General features: G+C 42.1%; 1 protein-coding gene across 7 annotated transcripts in view; it reads left to right on the top strand.

Moving 5' to 3' along the window:
* Positions 1-19,957, top strand: part of sema5ba (sema domain, seven thrombospondin repeats (type 1 and type 1-like), transmembrane domain (TM) and short cytoplasmic domain, (semaphorin) 5Ba) — a 174,898-nt gene that overhangs the window by 98,847 nt on the left and 56,094 nt on the right. For all 7 annotated transcript variants that reach the window (XR_003216718.1, XM_025903719.1, XM_025903720.1 and 4 more), the window contains 4 exons: positions 10,696-10,758; positions 11,542-11,640; positions 11,749-11,962; positions 17,833-18,118. Coding sequence is in view for 6 of the 7 variants with exons in the window: in XM_025903719.1 (XP_025759504.1) it covers positions 10,696-10,758; positions 11,542-11,640; positions 11,749-11,962; positions 17,833-18,118 (662 nt within the window). In the remaining variant the exon portion in view is untranslated. The remainder of the gene's footprint in view (positions 1-10,695; positions 10,759-11,541; positions 11,641-11,748; positions 11,963-17,832; positions 18,119-19,957) is intronic.

The raw sequence follows: 19,957 nt of genomic DNA, 5'->3' as shown, positions 1-19,957 counted from the left end.
TTATCCTGTGGTGTCTCTATGCCTGAGCCTGGCTCTGCTGGAGGTTTCTTCCTGGATAAAAGGAGTCCCTCCCACCAATCACTGCTGTGCACTGTCCTTAATATTGTATCATCGTTAAAAACACCTGTTGTTTTACAGTTACATCGTGTAAATAAAGCTTAATTGAATATCGTCCGAGTGCTTTCAGTGCAAAAACAGTTGGATTCACAGAGAAAGCGGGGACATTCAAAATGAATGGAAGGCCACTGGATGGCCGTTAAGCTACCGAGGCGAGATATTCATACCCCTGTTTCGCTCACAGTATCAAGCTCCGCTCTTGCCCTGCATTTGATGAGTCATAGCTGATTTCATTCACACTCTTCATTAATTTCTGGGCTTCAGTTTGGACGGAGATTTAATTATTGATGCGGCCTTTGTCAGAGTGCAGGCATAATCTGCGAGCTACAGAGCTGAGAGCAAACGGGGGCTACTTGTCACCCTGTAATGTGCTGCAGCTTTGCCAGCCGGCTCGGAAAAAGTAACAGAATTTGTATTGCAGTGGTACCAAATGAATAGTTTTTTGTCATTGGTTTTTGCAAAGTTGTTTCCTTATTTTCATAGTTAAGAAGTTAGGAAAACAGATGGATGGATTAAATGTCGCTTCTTTTCTTTAACAATCAACTTTTGACCACTTCAAAGATAAAAATAAAACAATGCACACGCTAAACAGCACACTGTGTTAGTGCATGCAGTTCCTGCGTGAATCACCATACTTGTGCGGGTGCGCACAGTACACTAAGTGTTTGAGGAAGACGAGGGATAATCCAGGGTGCTAGTGGGCTGGTCATGGAGAGACTGTCTGCCTTCACCTGCGTGTGGAATTGCAGTGAGTAGGAGGCAGCAGCGTGACGAGTGGGCAACCACATACAGGCTGTTACAAATGCTGAACCAAGCAATGTATTCATCACGGCATTAACATCAAAGGAGAAGAGGAAAAAAGCTTCCTCTTCCCAGTATCATTACTTGAATAATTTCTGTCATAAAATATCCACAAGCATGACTACAAAACATCTAGTTTACATTTAAATAACGTTAAAGAGACAGTTCACCAGAAAATGAAATATATGTGGCTTTCCTCTGGTCTGTAGTTATCCATGTAGATTGTGTTAGTGTGGGTTTGGATGCGTTTGCTGTGGAATATCTACCATCTCTTGAATGTAATAAAAACTAGATGGTATTTGACTTGTGTTGCTCATAGTGGCTAAAAACACATCTAAAAAACTGAAATGTCTCATTTCAGAAAACGGGTTTTTATTACTAAAAAAATGCACAAATCTTTTTCTGAGCAGTTTCAAATATGAACTATTTTCTGTCTGTCAGACTGCACCTGCCAACAGCATCACCCTGCAGGAAAAAGCATCCATATACAGGATCATGCTAGTGACATGTTGACAGGATGTAAACATGTTTGGGACCCCCATCTGAGCTGTGATGTTAACCAGCTGCAGTCTTATTTTTTCCGTTGGTGGGTGTATGCAGTAAAAAAAACAGTTCTCCTTTTTTGAAGTGTCTATAAGCTTGTTCAATAACACCAAATCCCTTTGATCAGTGTCTGCATATAGGTCTTCATCCCTGACACACACACCTGACCCTGCGCAGCACTATTTGAAACAGGCGTCTCTTGAAATCTCCTCATACTGATACCGGAACAATAGTTTCTCGTAAAAGGGCAATGAAATGTTTCTTTCTACCCTGCATTTGAATGAAATCATATGCTCCAGAAATCATAGAGCATCAGTGTTATCTTTTTTTAACACAAGCCCTTATAGAAGAATCCATGATTTGATATCTTGTTAAAGGGCATGAAAGCAAACAAGAAATCAACTCAAGCAACTGAAGTAACCTCAGTGTTGTCAATATTAATGATTTGCACACATTTTTAGTGTGTGTAGCTGTGTACCAAAAGATTTCTTTCACTGTTAAAAGCATTAAGAAAACATTACACTGGTATATCTTTCTAAATGTTGCTTTTCACGCCTAAAACAGAGCAAGATGTCATGAAATTGCTGCAGGTTTGCATTTGCAGATGAATTACCATTGGCTTCTGCTGTCTGCATACATGTCTTTGACAACAGGTGTATTTAATTCCTGAAATGTGTGCTGAATATGGCAGGACTGTGCTCTCCATGTCCGAGCAGTATGTAGATGAAGGTGTAGGTTAATGGCTTCCTGCTGCACCGCTTCACTCTGTCAGAATGGGGAGTTTGACAAGGGGAGGTATGAGCAGATGAGCTCTCGGTTAACAAGTGTGCGTGTCTGCGTGTCCGTGTGTGGGGGATTGTGAATGGACATCGTTATTGTGCGTGTGGGGAGGAAACACAAAGGAGAGGATGTGGGTGTGTCCGTGTATCAGTGTTGCGATACAATGAGCCGCGAGACAAAGGATTGCTGAAAATAGTGTTTCATTCATCAGTGGTTTTGTAGCTGGGGAAATCCTATATGTCTGTGTTTGTATACATGAATGCAAGCCTGTGGGTGTTTTATGTAAATATGCATGTATTTACTTGTGTATTCCTTTGTTTGCGTTTTGCTGTTGAAGGATGATTTCCCCATTCAGGGTGCAAATGGAATGAAAGTGGCTAAATAGCAAATCTGAACTATTTTTCATATGAAGGCACTTTTAATATTTAATGGTTCAAGATAACAGCAGCGTGAAACAAAATATTGCTACACAAATTGGCATAAGGACTAACAAAACTGGGGTGAAGACACTGTGCACCTTCTAATATATGCAGTTAAATAGAGACTTCTGACATATTGTGAGGGATGTGGCATTTTCACAGTGACTGTGGTAACTCCCACTCTTATTTAAAATCCACTAGACTGTAACCACATTCAGGTAATTACCCAATGACAGTTAGACACCTGGTCAAGGTCAGCTAAAAGCGCTTTTCTCATATCTTCAACTATTTGACTGTGATGAAGACACATTAGTGTCCAATCATTTGTTTTTTTAGGCTGTGAATTAATCTGCACACTTGTTGCCCTTTGCCCTATATGTTTTTTTTATTTCTTGTGCTGTACTTCTGATGTAAATGACCCATTACTGAGCAATTTGTGAATCTGTTTAAAAAAAAGAGAGTAAATAAACGGTAAAGCAAAGGCGTGTGAGCAGCTGCACAGTCCAAAACTTGGGAATAATGTCCCAGCAACCTTTGGGATCAAATTGTAATTAATTTTTGACCCAACCTTGACGTTGATCTTTGGCCACCACTTTCTGAGTTCATCCCAGAGTCCATTTCCTCTGGTGTTCATTTACAAGAGTAACCTTGACCTTTGCCCAACGAAATATAATCAGGTCATTCCTCAAGTTACTAAGACGTTTCATTTTCAGGAATGACACAGATGGACGTGCATCCATTTTTGTCTCACCTGTCATCCAGCAGGCAGCTTCACACACAGGTCATATTTTTATGCTTACAGCATCAAGTCTCGCACTTCCTGTAGGTACATTCAGAGAATAATAATATCCAGAGTACAACGGAAACCAAAAGTGTATAAAAAAACACACACCGCGTTTACTGTATAATAAACCATTTGCTGACTAGAATCTTTTATTTTGTGTCAAAATTCTGAGAAGTTAAATTTGTCCACTTTATAGCTTTCAGCTAACAATTTCACAATTTAGTGTTGCAGTTTGTATGATTTCCAAAACCAGCAGAGAGAGAGAGAGAGACGGAAAAAACAAACATTTAGGCTTTTAAAGCTGTGATTTTTAAAAGCTGGTGGCAAGACAAAATACACAATGCCACTTCTGAACACCTAATGTACTCGTTATGATTTGGAGTTTCCGCTTCCTTTCAACATCCAGTGCAATATTTATCTCCCAAAGCATCAGGACGTGTCACCTTTGGGCATCAGAGAGGGAAAGTGTGGAGTGAGGCAGTCATTGTTTGCTTGTGATGTCGGTGTATTTATTTAAGATCTCAGCTTTAGCCAGTACTGATGCAGACACTGGAACAGTTAGAGTAATGTTGCAAATACATTACCAGTGCTGAACATAACATGTCACGTAACATCAAAAGCCTGATTGACAAGTGTTAAAGACGAGAGCATGATGCGTCACTGGTTTTCCCACCTGCGAACACGGCTCACAGGTGTTCGCTCCCGTGTTACTATTTTAGCTGCTGACTGTTTTTCTTCTGCACCACCTGGGCACCAATTTGTGCCAAATCCGGCCATACTGTCAAGCATCAAGTCTGGGAGTCTATGGGCTGGGTGTGATTTATTGTCGCCTGAAATGGCAGGAAGAGGTGGAAACAAGGGGACGTGATCAACAGTCGATGAGTGTACGATAATGCCATTTTTTTTCTCTCCTCAAGCTCAACAATAGAGAAGCATTTAGAGGAAGAGCCTGTGGTGAATAGAGAATACACGTGGCCATTTTTGTGACTGTAAAGTAACCTGCTTACACGGATAATACTCATCAACACACAACATTTTATTCTGAATGAGCCATTCTGCATTTCAAACCATTATGTACATATTGAATAATGGTTTAGCCGTTGCTGGTTAAAGGTATTTAATTATTAGGCCCTATATTAAATACTCAAGGGATGTTTTTTTTTTTTTCATATTTTAATGCTTTTCTAGACTGAACTAACAACAGTAAGGAGCAATCCTTTTGCATTGTTATACAAATCTATCTTGACTGTAACAAGTGTCAGACAGCTCCTATTCAAACAACCATTACTCCCCTGACACACTTATTTACAATATTCATGAGTTATAATTAGTTGTCACACATGATGTTAGCAGTGTGTCAGTGAGAGGCAGCCTTATCAACACAGCACCACATTTCAGGAAAGACCATATTTGCAGCCGCCACCGCTTGCAGATTCTCTTTACTTCATTAGCGTTTCCCACTCACCATCTTCCCCCCCACCCCCTTTTTCCTCTCAATTTCTCGTAAAAATAGAATTCATTTTCGAGCCCAGCTGCCACCTTTATGCAGTAAAAGTGATGAATCCTCTATCTTCCTGCTAATTGTATTTTCTGCAATTTTATTTGCCCATAAAAAATTCATGTTTTTCCTCTGTCTTTGCTCCTTTAAGAACGACGCCGCTGGCAAGATATTCCTATTGTGTCTACGGCGAGACAAAATTGGGAGAAATGGAGTGTCATGCTCAGGTTTGGAGGTGGAATTGATGGTGGGGATTTGTACATGGTTGCTGGCCCCACTAATAGATGGAAATGAACTCTAACATGCAACTGAGACTACAGGCGCAAATAATAAAGCCTCTGTGGCCCTGGGGTGTGTGAGCATGAAAAATGGCAGGAAGTTAGTAGACACATGGGTCTTTAACTTTGCGATATTTTCTGCAACAAGGACAGTGATTGCAATTTTTTGTTTGTTTATTTTTTAATGTGTTTATATATGAATGTCTTAGTAATGGAAAGCTATTTCCTCTCCTGCTTCTTGGATTTTAAAGAAAATGTGAAATGACGGAAAACACATTATAAAAATCACTAAACGTGGATGTCACACTTCAGAGATGCAAAACATACATCTGGCATTTAAAGATAGTGTGAGAAAAGCAGTGTGATTGAGTTGCGTCAGATGCCTCCACTCGCACACCCAGCAGACATTTGCACAGCGCCTAAATTGGCAGGAGATCTGAGTCAGAATGTGATATAACCACATATGGAATTTTTTAGGTGAGGAGTTTGGGGTTGGGATGCTGGGTGACTTTTATATGGAAAGCAGTTTGTATCCCCGTTTTTCTGGCTATCAGCCTTGGGTACCTGTAGTATGACTATGGAACAGGGGCATAAAAAAAAGGGAGCCAGAGTAGCATAATTTCTTTTTAGACATGGATCTCTGTTTTAATTATTACTTTTCCATTTAAATACATTAGAAAAAATACAAGTTTAAATTCATTGTTAAATATGTCACCTGAATGTTTTTATTTCTTCATAATCTGTTGCTGCTAATGAAATTTTGCTTGAGGCTATTAGCTGGTGATTGTTGCTTGAGTATCACTAAAAGCATGATATACAATATTTTATTGGCGCTGCTTCAATGTCACAAAGTCATCAGTTCAAATTACAGTCAGGACATCTTATCATAAAGACATTTGAGCAAACTTTATTTGGAAAAATTAATAACTCACTAATGTTTAGCTTATTTAACCTGTGTAGCATATTTAGCCTTTATGCTAAATACTAAGCTAACCGCTAAAGTTAAAAACTGTAAACTGGTTTACAGTGTCTAATTTTTTGTCTTTTTTTTGGTTTGGCTTAAAAAAACCCAACAAGTTATAATGATGTACTCAGGCAGATTAGTTGTTTTCTCATATGTAAGTTGTTTATGCTACATTAAGCTAAGCTAACTGGCCACTCGAAGTAGTGTTGTACACTGAATGTGTATTCTGTATACACCTACAGATCCGCCACAGTCATGTCACCCAAAACAGGCACTCTGGCGGAGTTACACACACACATAGACAAACAAAAAAGTATGTGTGTGTTTTTAAGTAGCTTTAAACCTTGTGGTCCACAAAAAGTAAGAGTAAAAGAAGAACTGACTGCATTACAGCCACGGCAGCACCCACTGCTTGTTGAGAGTAAGAGCAATACATGCTTTCATGTCAAAAAGTGGTCATAAGTCTTCCTGATAACACCAGCAAAAGTCGCCAGATTTGTCGCTAGTTGCTTTTTAGAAAAAAAGTCGCTAAGGGGGTCTGAAAACTCGCTAAATATTGTGACAAAGGCGCTAAGTTGGCAATACTGTTTCTAAGTACAAGAACATTTTTAACAAAGCTGCATTTGTGCTTAACTGAAACTCTAGGTTTCAAGGTCAATTTTTTTTTAAGTGCTCATAATTTTCCTGTTTGCAGAAGGGACCTCTCCTGCCTGCACATTGCGTAGCTTTTATTCATTTGTTAAATGGCAGTCAGGCCATTCAGGACTTGGTATGGGGTGTAGGAATTTGGGGGAGAGGATGTTGAGGTAGAGTTGGTATTCTCACAGCCACTGTGTGAGCGTTGCTTTGTTCCAAAGTGGTGTGAAGAAGAGGAGATGGACAGAGAAAGGGGTGGGGAGGGGGGCACGGTAAGGAGGGTGGCACTTTCTGGTGAAGGTCACAGGGTTAAGTCGATGGGGATCCTTGGAGACGGGGCCCTGCAGAAAAGATGGTAATGCTCCAAGCCATGATTCATCGCAAAGGCATCCATCTGCCTGTGCTTGTGCGTGCGTGCGTGTGTGTGTGTGTGTGTTTGCAAATGACGTCATCCCATCAGTCCCCAGGCTGTCATGGGCTGACAGGCACGGGGCTGTGAAGGAGCAGTGTTTTCATTTCAACGGGCAGAATGATGGAGTGCGGAGGGGGCGGAGCTGCTCTCTGAATGGCAGGTGCCGCACTGTTCGCTGTACTCAGGGGAAGTGGATTTCAGGTTGTTGACTGCGTGCGTACTTGTTTGGCAGCAGCACGAGTGACATGACTTGAAAGTTGAGCTCCCGCGGAGCACATTAGCTACTTTCAATATTTTCACTTTTTCTTCTGCTTCGTGTTCGGTATCTGGAGCTCAAGTTTCATTTTAATCACAGTTTACTTTATATAGCCGTCCCCTGCTGCCGGCTCTTTCTCCGGTGCAGTCTGAGACAGGTTAATTGAAGGGAGCTGCTGTGGGAGACAGGGAGATGAGCTGTAACTATCAATACGGGCCAGAGCACACTTACTGGTATTTTACTGTCTGCAGGAGCTTAATATAACTTCATGATGCTAAGATGCTAAGATTTTCATTGGGAGTGACCAGGATGGATGGATTTATGACTAAATCAGAGGGACAACTCAGTCTGAGAAGTTTGGAGACAAAGTTAGAGAGGTAAGGTTGAGATGGTTTGGACATATGCAGAGGAGGGATAGAGACTATATTGGACAAAGGATGTTGAAGATGGAGCTGCCACAGGAGGAAAATATGAAGACCTCAGAAAAGATTCATGGATGTAGTGAAGGTGGAGATGCAGAGGGTGGGTGTGAAAGAGGAAGATGCCAGGGATAGGGTGATCCACTCTGACGAAAAACTGGTTTTTACACTTAGTTTAGTTTAGCAGTTCCAAACTGTATTGTTTGCATTTAATCCTCCTTCATCATCTCTGTTTCTAGTTGCAGCCACATCTTTGTGGAGCATCTGTATTCTCCATTATTCACTCTATAACCTTTTATACATATATTTTTATTTGTTGGGAGATCTTTTGATGATCATATGGAGACCTGGTGTGGCTGTCTAGTTGTTAATCCTCTTTTTTAATAGTTGATGTTGGTCAGGTTGGGGTTCCACTGCTAGCATAATGTTTATCAAAGCAGCAGATTTATTACTTGTAGTAACAGATCTGAGTTTAATTTCATCAGTGGACAGATGGAGATGTTCCAAGTCTGGCATCAACATGTCAAACATTTTTTCTCTTCAGCTGGCAACAGAGTAGCAAGAGCAGGAACACCACAGTTTCCTCTTAACGTGTGCGTGTTGCCTTTCTGCATCCATCCCTCGAGGCGTGTTTCCCATTTGATTCAGCTCCTCAGCTCGACCGTCAAACTGAAACGACCTACCACCGTCTTCATAATGGCCCAGGGGTTAAATCACTATTGCCTTAAGCTGTATTAGAAGAACAACAGTAGAAGTCAGCCTCACACACAGAAGCAGTCCCCATTTCCCAACTCTTTATGTCTCCAGATCTCTACAGTGGAATTAAATTGTGCAAACTTAGCATGACATTTAAAGCACAGTGTGTGACATCAACTCGACACAGTTGTTTATAAAGCTGCTGCGGTGAACCATTTAACTCTGGTATGATCTCTAACAATGCTTGGGATCTTGTAGCTAACTTTGTCTGCGGTTGTAGCGCTGCGCAGGTAGCGTAGAGCATATTAGCCGTGTGCTGCCGAGGCTAATGAGCAACATTCACGTCCGGCACAGTAAACAAATACTCACTGATGGGTGTGAATCTGTACAACAGGAAACATCTTTACTTTGATGTATGTCGCTAACAAAGACAGTATTGACTAGCGGGGGTTTAAGCTGCATCCAAAAGAATCAAGAATGACATTTAAAATAATTAAGAACTGTTTGCCTGCAGTGTCTTGGCAGCAGAAACTGTTCTGCCAGAGTAATCAAAAAAACAATCACACAGTCGTGAATTGTCTATGAATATAAGCTGAGAATAAAAGCAAGAAAAGAAATCCCAAGATAATGTGCAGATGTTTGAGCAGCTCGTTAGGCTGCGGATTGCGCTGTTCAGTGTGGCGTTTTCACTCATTAGCAAGAATTTATGCAGAGGCTAATCATCCAAAATCATGAACTTCTATCCCTTAAAGCATAGTTGATAAACTCCATGATCTGTGAAATAAGAGATCTATTTATATACTCTACATTTTGTCCCCAGAATGGTTTTGGCAGTTCTCTTAAGTTCTGATTAAATGTCCTTAGAATGTTTTATTTCCTTTTAAATTATTTCTGCGCTACATTCTTTGCAGTGAGGATCTGAAAAAAGAAATATAATTAACTCAAAACTTTATTCTCCCAGCAGAGCGTTTTACAGAGTCTTAGGGCTATACAGTTTTAGGTCTCTGCCACTGAGTTTTAATTTAAGCAAAATGAAGATCCAGAAAATAAAATAAATGGCATCACCTGAGGACAAATTTACACATAAAGAAGTTTTAGTTAAGAGGAGCTTCACAATGAATCAAAGTTTTTTTTCCTTTTTAACTCTTGGAGTTTGAATTCTCCATCTGGCGAATGAGATTGTGACCCAGTTTAATGATGACTCTTGTTTGGCCTCAGTTGGCAGGCTTCGCTGAATGTTGGGTCACAACTTCGTCCCACTGGCCAGTTTTCCTGGGAAAGCAATCCCCCGACATGTAGATAATTATCAATTCTGCGTGACATTAATCCTTTAGGGAGGGAAGGAAATAAAGAGAATAAGAAAGAGATGAATTGTTGTTATATAATGGCAGACTTTTTTACATTTAGCTAACCTCCTCCTTGGGCAGGGAGATCAGAGAAGAGGAGGAGATGGGGAGGAGGATGAGTAAAATGAGGCCAGTGACACATAACGGGGGGTCCTCTGGCACCTGCTCATAAACCGTACAGTTAATGCCAAGAAAGGGACATCTCTCAACCCCTCTTAACAAGAGCCAGAGCAGCTCCGGTGGCCAAGGCAGACTGTGTGTATGCTCATGCATTAGTGTGTTTGCAGTGCAGTCGCGCAGCGCTGCTGTACTGCATCCATAATTAAGCCCAAGACATACCCATCAACAGGAATATAATTGGGCAGTGGGAGGGTGGAGGTGGTGGAGTGGAGGTGAGTGCTGCAAACTTTCAGAGAGAGAAGAAAGGATAAGAAGGAGGGAGCGAGCGAGAGGGAAAGCCATTTACATGCTAATGCTGTCCTCAGCCCTTCAAATGCCTCGTTGCGTGCCTTGCCCGCTACCCTCGAATAAGCTCCGGGCTGCCAAGCCAGTCGCCATGTTTACACAATAAACAAACAGCAATGAGGTTAAAGTCTTTTCATGCATCTTTTTGAGCGTGCCTACAGTATTAGCAACAGTGTGCTGTTGCGTAACTGTTGTGAGCGTCTGAAGGACTCAGCTGACTGATTTTCGGCCTCTTTTGTCATCACTGGACTTTTTTTTTTCTTCTTGTTTTTGTTTCCTAGGCGACAGAATGGGCACCGGACGAGGAGACCAGGGGGTCCTGTCAGAGCAAAGGCAAAACAGAGGTAACCTCCATCACGCCCCCAATTACAACACTTCATGTCAGCACTGCCTGGCTTACAGAGAGGCCATTTTGATATCTTCTGGCTGTCGTGGCGAGGTCCTTGTGGGCCTCATGGGAGGGCTCTGTGCAGAGCAGCTATTTCAGACCCTTCAATCAAGTGTTGTTTTTCTTGCAGTGAAGAGAGAGGGCAAAAGGGAAGGGAAAGAAAATGTGCACAAGAGAGTCTTGGGTGAGACTCTCAAAAGGACTTCCTCTCAAATATATCTGATAACAGTTGGCGCGATCAGTATTCCTGCTTCGATGATTTTTGTTATAACTGATTGCACCGCTGTTTTGTTTTGGGTTTTTTCCTCTCACAGTGCCTATACAGTGAAGACTGATACCAAATATACAACAGGCTATCATTTTTCTTTGAAACCTGCATCACTGCAATTACCTCAGTCCTTAGCCACAAAGACCAATAAATCAATTCTCAGCCTTTGTTAAAGCAGATTTGATTCTTTTTATTAAAACACATTCTTGACTTATTGTAGAGCCTATGTCAGTGTCGCAAATAGGCTTCCATTTAGTTACAAACGAGTATTCATATTTCTGAACAATAGACTCACAAGAGCAAAAGCTGCACACTGAATTGCTTTGCTTTGATTGCATGCCAGGCTGGTACCCAAAGACTTGGTCCATTGTTCTTCTCAGCAACACGTCCAAGAGTATTTAGCTAACCACCTCAGCTTTCGCTCTACTTCAACTTTTCCAAAGTGTTCTCCCCCTCCCTTCTTCTCTGCAGACCGAATGTCAGAACTACATCAGAGTCCTGCTGGTGAACAAGACGGAGGTCATAACGTGCGGAACCAATGCTTTCCAGCCGCGTTGTATCACCAGAGAGGTAGAGTTAAGTGTGTGTCTGGCTGTGCAAGTTTTGTGGAAACGCAATGAAAAGGCTGCAGATTTAACGCACCGCCCGTCTCGCTCCGTCTCTGTGCCCTGCATTCAGGTGGGCAACTTGAGCAGCGTGCTGGAGAGTGTGAACGGCGTGGCCCGCTGCCCGTACGACCCTCGTCACAACTCCACGGCGGTGGTGACGGAGAGCGGAGAGCTGTATGCCGCCACTGTCATCGATTTCTCCGGCCGTGACCCCGTCATATACCGGAGCTTGGGCGGCATGCCACCGCTCCGGACTGCCCAGTACAACTCCAAATGGCTGAATGGTACAGAATCACTGCACGATCACACTGACGGTCATTTATTTAAGTGTGTCTTTTTTTTAACTGTGCTTCAGATAATGAGTATTTTCATCACCAATTAAAATTCTAGTTAATTACTTTGTTATTTAGTATTTTGTGAAATATAGCCACCAGAAATTCCCAAAAGGAGGAGGCGTTATTCAATTCTGTGACATAAATGTTGAATAAAAAGGCAGAGACATGCAGAAAATGCTTATGTTGCAGAGCTGCGAGCTTGTTTTACTGGTGCTCTTGGGTTCATTTTAGAGCTTTTAAATCATCCAATTTGAGGGGTGTAAGTTACAGGTTTGTTTCTGTTCGACTGAGTAAATGTTTCATTATATTTTTCTCTCAGATTCCAGGAATCTAATCAAATAAAACTAGTAATCTGATCAGTAATCTGACCTGTTGCACTTCAGATAATCCTCAGGGTTATACTGAGTCAAATAGAAAATACCTGCTGTTTCTTTAAACATTTTCCTAGGTCCTGTCTTGAGCGGCAGATGGGCCAAGTCTGCACTTTTGCTTCCAACACAATTTCCTCCTGTGTTAGAGCCAAGATGGATCAATCCGGCATGCTTTTTTTCAAAGGCCTACAAAGACAGCTGTGATTGAAGTACTGTGTAGAACACAGAGTTACAGGTTAGGCATAGGAATTGGTGGGATTTACAGAATGGCAGGGAACATGAAATACTGTCGGTCCTTCTGGTGCTGGTGTCAGTAATCTCCCAGCTGCTGACACTGTGCCTTTTTCCCTCTACTGTAAACATTAAAACAGATTCTGACTCAAGCAGAAATGTAGCAGGACCGTCCACTGAAAAGCGCTGTCATTGAGTTTCTTTGATATGCAGCAGCACTGAGATAACTGGATGTGTTATATAGAGCAGTGGAGTATAAAGGCTTTTTTTTTTTAACATGTGCGATTCTGGAAGTAAAGGTCAGATTCATTTTCAGTCTCACAGACAATGTCAGATGACTAACAGTTCTTTCAAAGCCTGGATGTATATTAAACTCTCTCCTGGTTTAATTATCTGTAAAAAATACGAGCGGCCGTGTCAGAAAACGTCTTTCTTAATGTAATGAGGGCAGTGACTAATGACTATTTTCATTACTGCTTGATTCCGCCCTCTTATTTTCTCAGTTTATCCACTGAACATTTAGCCTATTAAATGTCAGACAGATCACCAAATTCCCAAACGGTGAATCTGTTTCGTGGAGTCGGAATAGCTTGTTTTGTCTCCTGGCCGGTGACGTGAAAGAGAGAAATGCAGCAAATCCATCATTTAGAGCTGATGGCGACTGATTGTCTTTCACCGTCAAAAAAATTGTTAGTGTAAAGTGTATGTCTTGCTGTACGAATAGGAAAATGCTGTGCAACTAAAAGGTGGGTGAGTCTGATGGTGTGAGTGTGTGGTAGTGATAGCAGACAGATGAGAGAGTTGCAGGTCCGGGAAGAGGATGGGGATGAGAGGGAAGCGGGGAAGATAGACTGAGGAGTCAGTGAGCGGTGTAATTATTCCTCACAGCAGGGAGAGGGTGAAATTACAACACACAGCATGCTTCACCCCATCCCGGGGACTCCGCCTGTGTGTGCATGCAAGTGTGGGCTTGAACATGCATGTATGTATTTAGACTGTGTGCAAGCTCCACATGCTTCCACGTGTGCTTTATTACCACACGCACACGCACAGGAAGAAAGGCTGTTGAAGGGAAGTGAGCGGCAAAAAAAAAAAAAGATGAGTAACAAAGTAGATGGAGTCCACATCAGCATAATCACAGCTGGCTGCACGCACAGTGAAGCACACATGTCGCCCTCCACTCCGCCGGTGGAAGCCTGCTTTGCTTCATGGCTGATTCTATGAGTGTTATGGAGTTGTGTTCCCCGGTGAATTTGGGGTGTGAATGAAAATCTCATTTCCAGCTCTGAGCCTCTCCAGTTCAGCAGAACCGAAGGCTGGGAGGGGGTCCTGGATCTAATCAATCTCTTCTCTTATTGGATTGGTTGCCTGCCAGGTGCTGACCAACTGTTTCCCATCATGCATCTGAATGTCACAAGATGCACAGAGTCGCCTGAGAAAAAGTCTTAAGAAAATGCCTGCGTGCTTCTCTCGGTTTCCTCACAGGTCTCATTGGTAGCCACATGTTTATTTATGTTTTTGCTATTAGCCTTCGACCTCCTCTCAGCTCTCGGAAAAATGTTTCTCGGCAGATATTAAAAGAAACCAAAACATAAAAAGTTGTAATCTCTCATGCTTATGCATTCAGCTACAAGTGATGCTTCAACCTAATGTGAAGCTCTTTTATTGATCTAATTTGCGCTGGCAAAATTCTGTTTCTTTTGCAGAACATTAAATGCTGCCGAGATCATTTTATTTATTAAGTGATAGTAAAAATCTTAATGACACTACAAATGCAAAGCAAATACTGAGCATGTCTCCAACTTTCTTTTTAAATCTGCTCCTGGCAAGAAGAGTATAGCATTAGTTCAGGTAGAGCAGTGTATTAGCCAGTTGGCATGAACTGCTTCTTTCATGCTTCCCTTTGAGTGGCTCAATCCTCAGCTGCTCATCTGCCAACTGACTTGTAACATCTAATCATATTCATAGACGCACACAAAGAACTTCATAGCCAGGCTTATATTACTCTGCTGATACCTCTCCAATGCTCCAGCCGCTGCTCTTGGACAGTACTGTGGCCTTGCAGAGCTTTATTCTTTGCACAGCAGGATTCTTGTTGCTACAGTGAGAGCCCCCTTAAAGCATTTTATTGCTGTTATGCAATCATTTCTTTATAAATCATGAATTTTTTGCACAAGTTTGTCAGACTATAGTAAAATTAAGAGTTAAAGTGGATCCATTATAGCCATTTCCAGCTCCATATTTTTATCATGAGACTGTACTAGATAACATTTTCATAACTCAGTTCACAATAATTATTATGTATCTTATACTGGACCTTAGTGCAGCCCCTCATTTCAACCTCTGTTTGAAACAAGCACCCTTCTCTCTTCCTTTAAGCCAGCTTTTTTCTTATTGGCTGCTCTTCACAAACAGAAGGATTGAATGGCAGGTGGGTGGAGCTTCTGTGCTCACATCCAGAGCAGGTTGTTTTGTGAACCCAAAGTAAGGATGAGTATAAATCTACTTTCGGTTTGAGCTCAGGATGAACCACAAACTATATTTCCTTTATCCGAACCAAATATTCCAGTAATCTAAAGCTGCATACACACAGAGAACCTCACCCTCGTTCTAAGTGTGTGCTGTGTGTGCTCTTACTTTGTTTGCAAAGGAAAAAAAAGGTTGGAAGTATAATCCTCGAGGACATATGTTTCCTCCAAATCTTATCTGGCAAAACAGGTTTTTGCAGGAGATATATTCAGACATCTTTTGCCCACTCTTTTAGCAGCTAAGCCAGCTGAAAAGTGAGACATGTCAAGAAGACACAAAACGAACAGTTTTGTGTAAAAATGAAAACCGAGATAGGCATCTAACCTGCTTACAAAAGAGCTTGTCTGTCCTGTTGCTGTAATTAAACTACCCGACATCACCCGTCCCACCCGTGTTTAGCAGAGCATCTTTGCATTCCTGCAGCACCCCTTTGCTTGAATAATAAATAGCCGTGCACTTTCAGCAGTGATTGTGTTTGATCTAAGGCATCATATGACGTTACTGGAGGCAGCTTTACTCCAGCACCCAACCAGCCTGCCAGATTGAACAATCTGTTTATCACTTAGCAGGGTACAGAGGGAAAAAAACAAAACTCTGTTCATCACATTTTGCACCCACGCAGCTTCAGTAATATTATGCAGAATCTGTCAGCTCCACCTGCCCTTTGCCTGACACACGTACAGTGCGCATAAACACAGGTACAGTATGTAAACACAGAACGACTCAAGCACACCGAATACACACACTTATCCCTTACATTAGCTCACCAGCTTTCATATATAACAGTTCCTTAGCTTTGAAGGGAAAGTAGCACTAACACATTATGATGGTTTTGCAGTGTCAGTCACCCTGCAGGCATGGCAACTCTCACTTGTTCATCAGCACGCCTGTTTGCACCGATTAACAGTCTGAATGGGGGATCGGAGTTCATTATAGAGATCTTGACAAAGGTTTGACAAATCTTTTTGCCACCGCTGTAAACACTGTGATTACCTTTGGGTTTCATGTATAATAAAAATGCTAATAACAAGCGCTCTGTTTCTTTAATGGCATTCGTACTCGCCTTCGATTTGAAATACCAACTGAGGATGAACTGATAAGAACCACAAGTTAATTTAATTTAACTCGATAAGTCGATTAGATCACCTGCTAAATTAGCCACCGCTGCTTTCCCCACATTCTCGCAGAGTAATTATGGCGATCGGGGAGCGAGCTCTTTGGCACGGGCCGCCCCTTTAATAAAACTTGATTACAGCTTTGAAAAGTTGGAATCCCTCCTCCTGCTGATTGTGTCTTTCTTCTTTTGATACCACGGGAGCTTTGGTTTGTGCTCGGCCCAAACTGCCGGTTATTTTCATCACAGATGCTGTCGCTGTGTGTGGACAAGCGGATTAGTTTTCTCCCTGCTTTGTGTAAAAATTACAATCTCTAAAAAGTCTCGGTAGGCTCTGAGGCACATTCCAACACGGCTGTTCAGGTCATGTCCATCCTGTTTGTGCATGTGGAAGCTTGTGTGTGTGTGTGTTTGTAATCTCAGTATCTGCCTTTTACGTTTTCATTATGTGTGTGCATGTGTCTGTGCAAATTAAGGTGATATTCTTCCATTCATGTTTTTGCCTGTGTGAGTGTGCATGTGGCCGGATGTGCTATCAGTTACAATAAATGGGTCCCAGGGGAAAACAGCAGCAGCAGCAGTGTGTTTGGTCATTTCTGCACATGAGCAGTACTTATCTGAAAGAAGAAGAAAACACAGCGGTAGACAACAAATCTTCAGCATGATGCTCTGTGTCAAAACAGCAGTGTGGGTGTTGAGCCAGAAGTGTCGCAACAATTTTATCCTCTCATGAAAAACAAGACGTCTTCTACTTAGTGATCGTTAACAACCTCTGCTTTTTATTAACACTTATGAATGTTTTTCTAAAAGACTGCAAAACCCTTAAAATACACTCAAAAACAGGTCAATTCAATTATATGCAATACTAAAAACAACTTTTTTAGGTATATTTTAATGCTACAAATAGGATTGTAAAGTTTAGCGTTTCATTAAAAATATAGCCTACAGCCTACATAAAGCCGAGACTGTCACCATGAGAAGATGTTGCAACAAAAAGAGAGTGCGTTTTCAAACGAGCCTGTCCTGTTAGATTTCTGCCAAACACAAATGTACAAGTCGAAGCGCCCCTTTCCCCTGACAGCAGACAGCAGTAAATTAGTGTTTGGTGATGAGCCATTCGTGTCTAAAGAGTGACAGTAACGTCCCTCTTGTTCTGTGCCGTTTACCTGATAACCCACCGAGCAGAGAGGCCCATTAATCATTTTCTATGTGTCCCCACCCGCACCTCCCCTTTTCCCATGCAATAAAAACAGCGCGGACATGTAGTTAAACAGAGATCGCTCCATGGATTTACCATCAAAATATCAAACAGATTTATTAGTAACCGTTTTTTATCTGCTTCCTATCCCTCTCTGCGGCTTCTCCTCATTTACACGTTTGACATTTAGGCTCCTTTTCCAGACCATGTCAAATTGGGACGGCAGTGGCAGGAATTCAAATTTGTGCTTGCATTTGGTAATAAGGAGCAAAAGGGTCAAAGCAAACAGCATCTACAAGATAAATGCTGCAAATATTTCTGTGCTGCAGGAGTAAATGTAATGATCCCCTCTCCCCTTCTCTCTCCCCCCCCGTAGAGCCCCACTTTATCTCAGCCTACGACATCGGCCTCTTCACCTTCTTCTTCCTGAGGGAGAATGCAGTGGAGCACGACTGCGGCAAGACGGTGTATTCCCGCGTGGCGAGGGTCTGCAAGAACGACATCGGCGGGCGATTTCTCTTGGAGGACACTTGGACCACGTTCATGAAGGCGAGGCTCAACTGCTCTCGCTCCGGGGAGATCCCCTTCTACTACAACGAGCTGCAGAGCACCTTCTACCTGCCCGAGCAAGACCTTATCTACGGCATCTTCACAACCAATGTGTGAGTGAGCTCGAGCGTGCACACGCCCCCCTCCCGCCCGCACTGTTTGACACACACGATTTGTTTGGCTTTTTTGATGCAGTCGTAGGCATTTCTAGTCTGAGCGCTGACGCCGAGAGAAAACCCGTGGCACGCGGCCATTTCATCACGGCTCTGTGTTTGAGGTAAAGCAGTGATGCTTGCAGACGTTTAGGGCGCTGAGTGCTGCACCTGCTGAATGCGGCGCCGCTGTCTAATAAAGTTCAACCACCTGCCTTTTGTTTACACATTTTGCACTCCACTTTTATTCCAATTTATTCGCGACCGAACTGTGAAGTGCCTTTTTTGTTGCAGCATAATTGAGGAAAATAGGCTGAAATAAGTCGAGGACGAAACTTTCAAACTTATTTTGATGTACAGAAGTTTCAATTGGGTGTCTTTGCTTTGTTTTCAGTATATGATGTCTTCAGTCTGTGAACACATGTAGAGAAAATGCCATCCTGGGGTTTTACTTTAGACGAGGTTTCCATGTTTTTAGATCTAGTATTTAACCACATTACATAACAGTTTATCTTTAAAAGCAGGCAAAGGAGATTAGTCGTTTCAAAGAGCTCTTGTGTAATCTTGATTTCCCTCCCCAAGCAATATATTATTAGCGTTGTTATCAGTGTTCACATTTTTTTTAAACACCCCAAGTTAACAGCCCACCAAAGAGTCTGTTTTTTCAAAAACATGCACATTAATGGCAGAGAAAATACTTTTCTGACATTTACTATCTAAATCAATACAGCCTGTGCACATGATGAAAACAAATGTGGGTATGAGCCTGCTGCTCAGCTGGTGTTTGCAGGTGGATTACTAAAGGAGCGTAAAATCTGAAAAAGTCACAAAATAACCCAAAAGACACACAGAATGACCACAGGTTGATTCAAAGGGATCGTGAATATGTCTGCGTCCCAGGGCTCGTTTCATCAACATTTGTCTCTTATGTATCTAGTGTGACAGCATCAATATTCCTCTTTGTATCATAAAGCATAAAATTACTGTAATGCAACACTTACCCATGCATTCCTCCTCAATGTTGCCCTCGCTGTTGAATAGAAAGGATGAACAACCCCACCAAAACAAGCTGCAGCTGTGCTGAAGAGCCCTTTCAACAGCAACAAGAATATTAATAAGGGAACACTGGCACACACACCGTAACACTTGAACTTCTCCTCATTTAGGCCTCAGATTTCGTCACTTCATAAGGTTTGTTACTCCAACATTTTCCTGCCTATATAGAGAGACAGTTTTCTAAAGTTTGAGCCACCCCGCTGCTGCTAATGATCAGTGCGGATGCACACAGCTCTCTGCCGAGCTGGATACACAGATTGACTCACACTCTCTCTGGTGCGTTTGATTGCTCCAGGTGGGGGTGTAACACACTTCATTACAGAGAGGAAACACCGAGAACGAAAGTGTGTACATCGGAGATTATTTTGCAGCTTTTATGTTTGGTAAAAGTGTAATTGTGTCACACTCTGCTCTAATTAGAGGGTGGCAGCAAGCGCACCTCATTTTGGTCAGTCTGTTTAACACCGTAGTCCAAGAAAAAGATGTCAAGGAGACATCAATATAAATTATAGCTTGGGCCTTTTTTATGTCTGCAATCCTTTAATGTGTGTTGCAGATGTGGCTCAAGTGGTAGAGTGGGGCATCTACCAATCGAAAGGTCAGTGGCTCCGTCTCAGGCTCCTCCAGTCCAGCTGTCGAAATATCCCTGGGCACAATACTGAACCCCAGATTGCCCCCAATGCATCCATCAGAATATGAGTGTATGGATGGATGTTAGATTAAAAGTGCTAAGGCATAGATTCA

This window comes from Oreochromis niloticus, linkage group LG16, assembly GCF_001858045.2.
Source record: "Oreochromis niloticus isolate F11D_XX linkage group LG16, O_niloticus_UMD_NMBU, whole genome shotgun sequence".
NCBI lineage: Eukaryota > Metazoa > Chordata > Actinopteri > Cichliformes > Cichlidae > Oreochromis > Oreochromis niloticus.
This window is presented reverse-complemented; position numbering and strand designations above follow the sequence as displayed.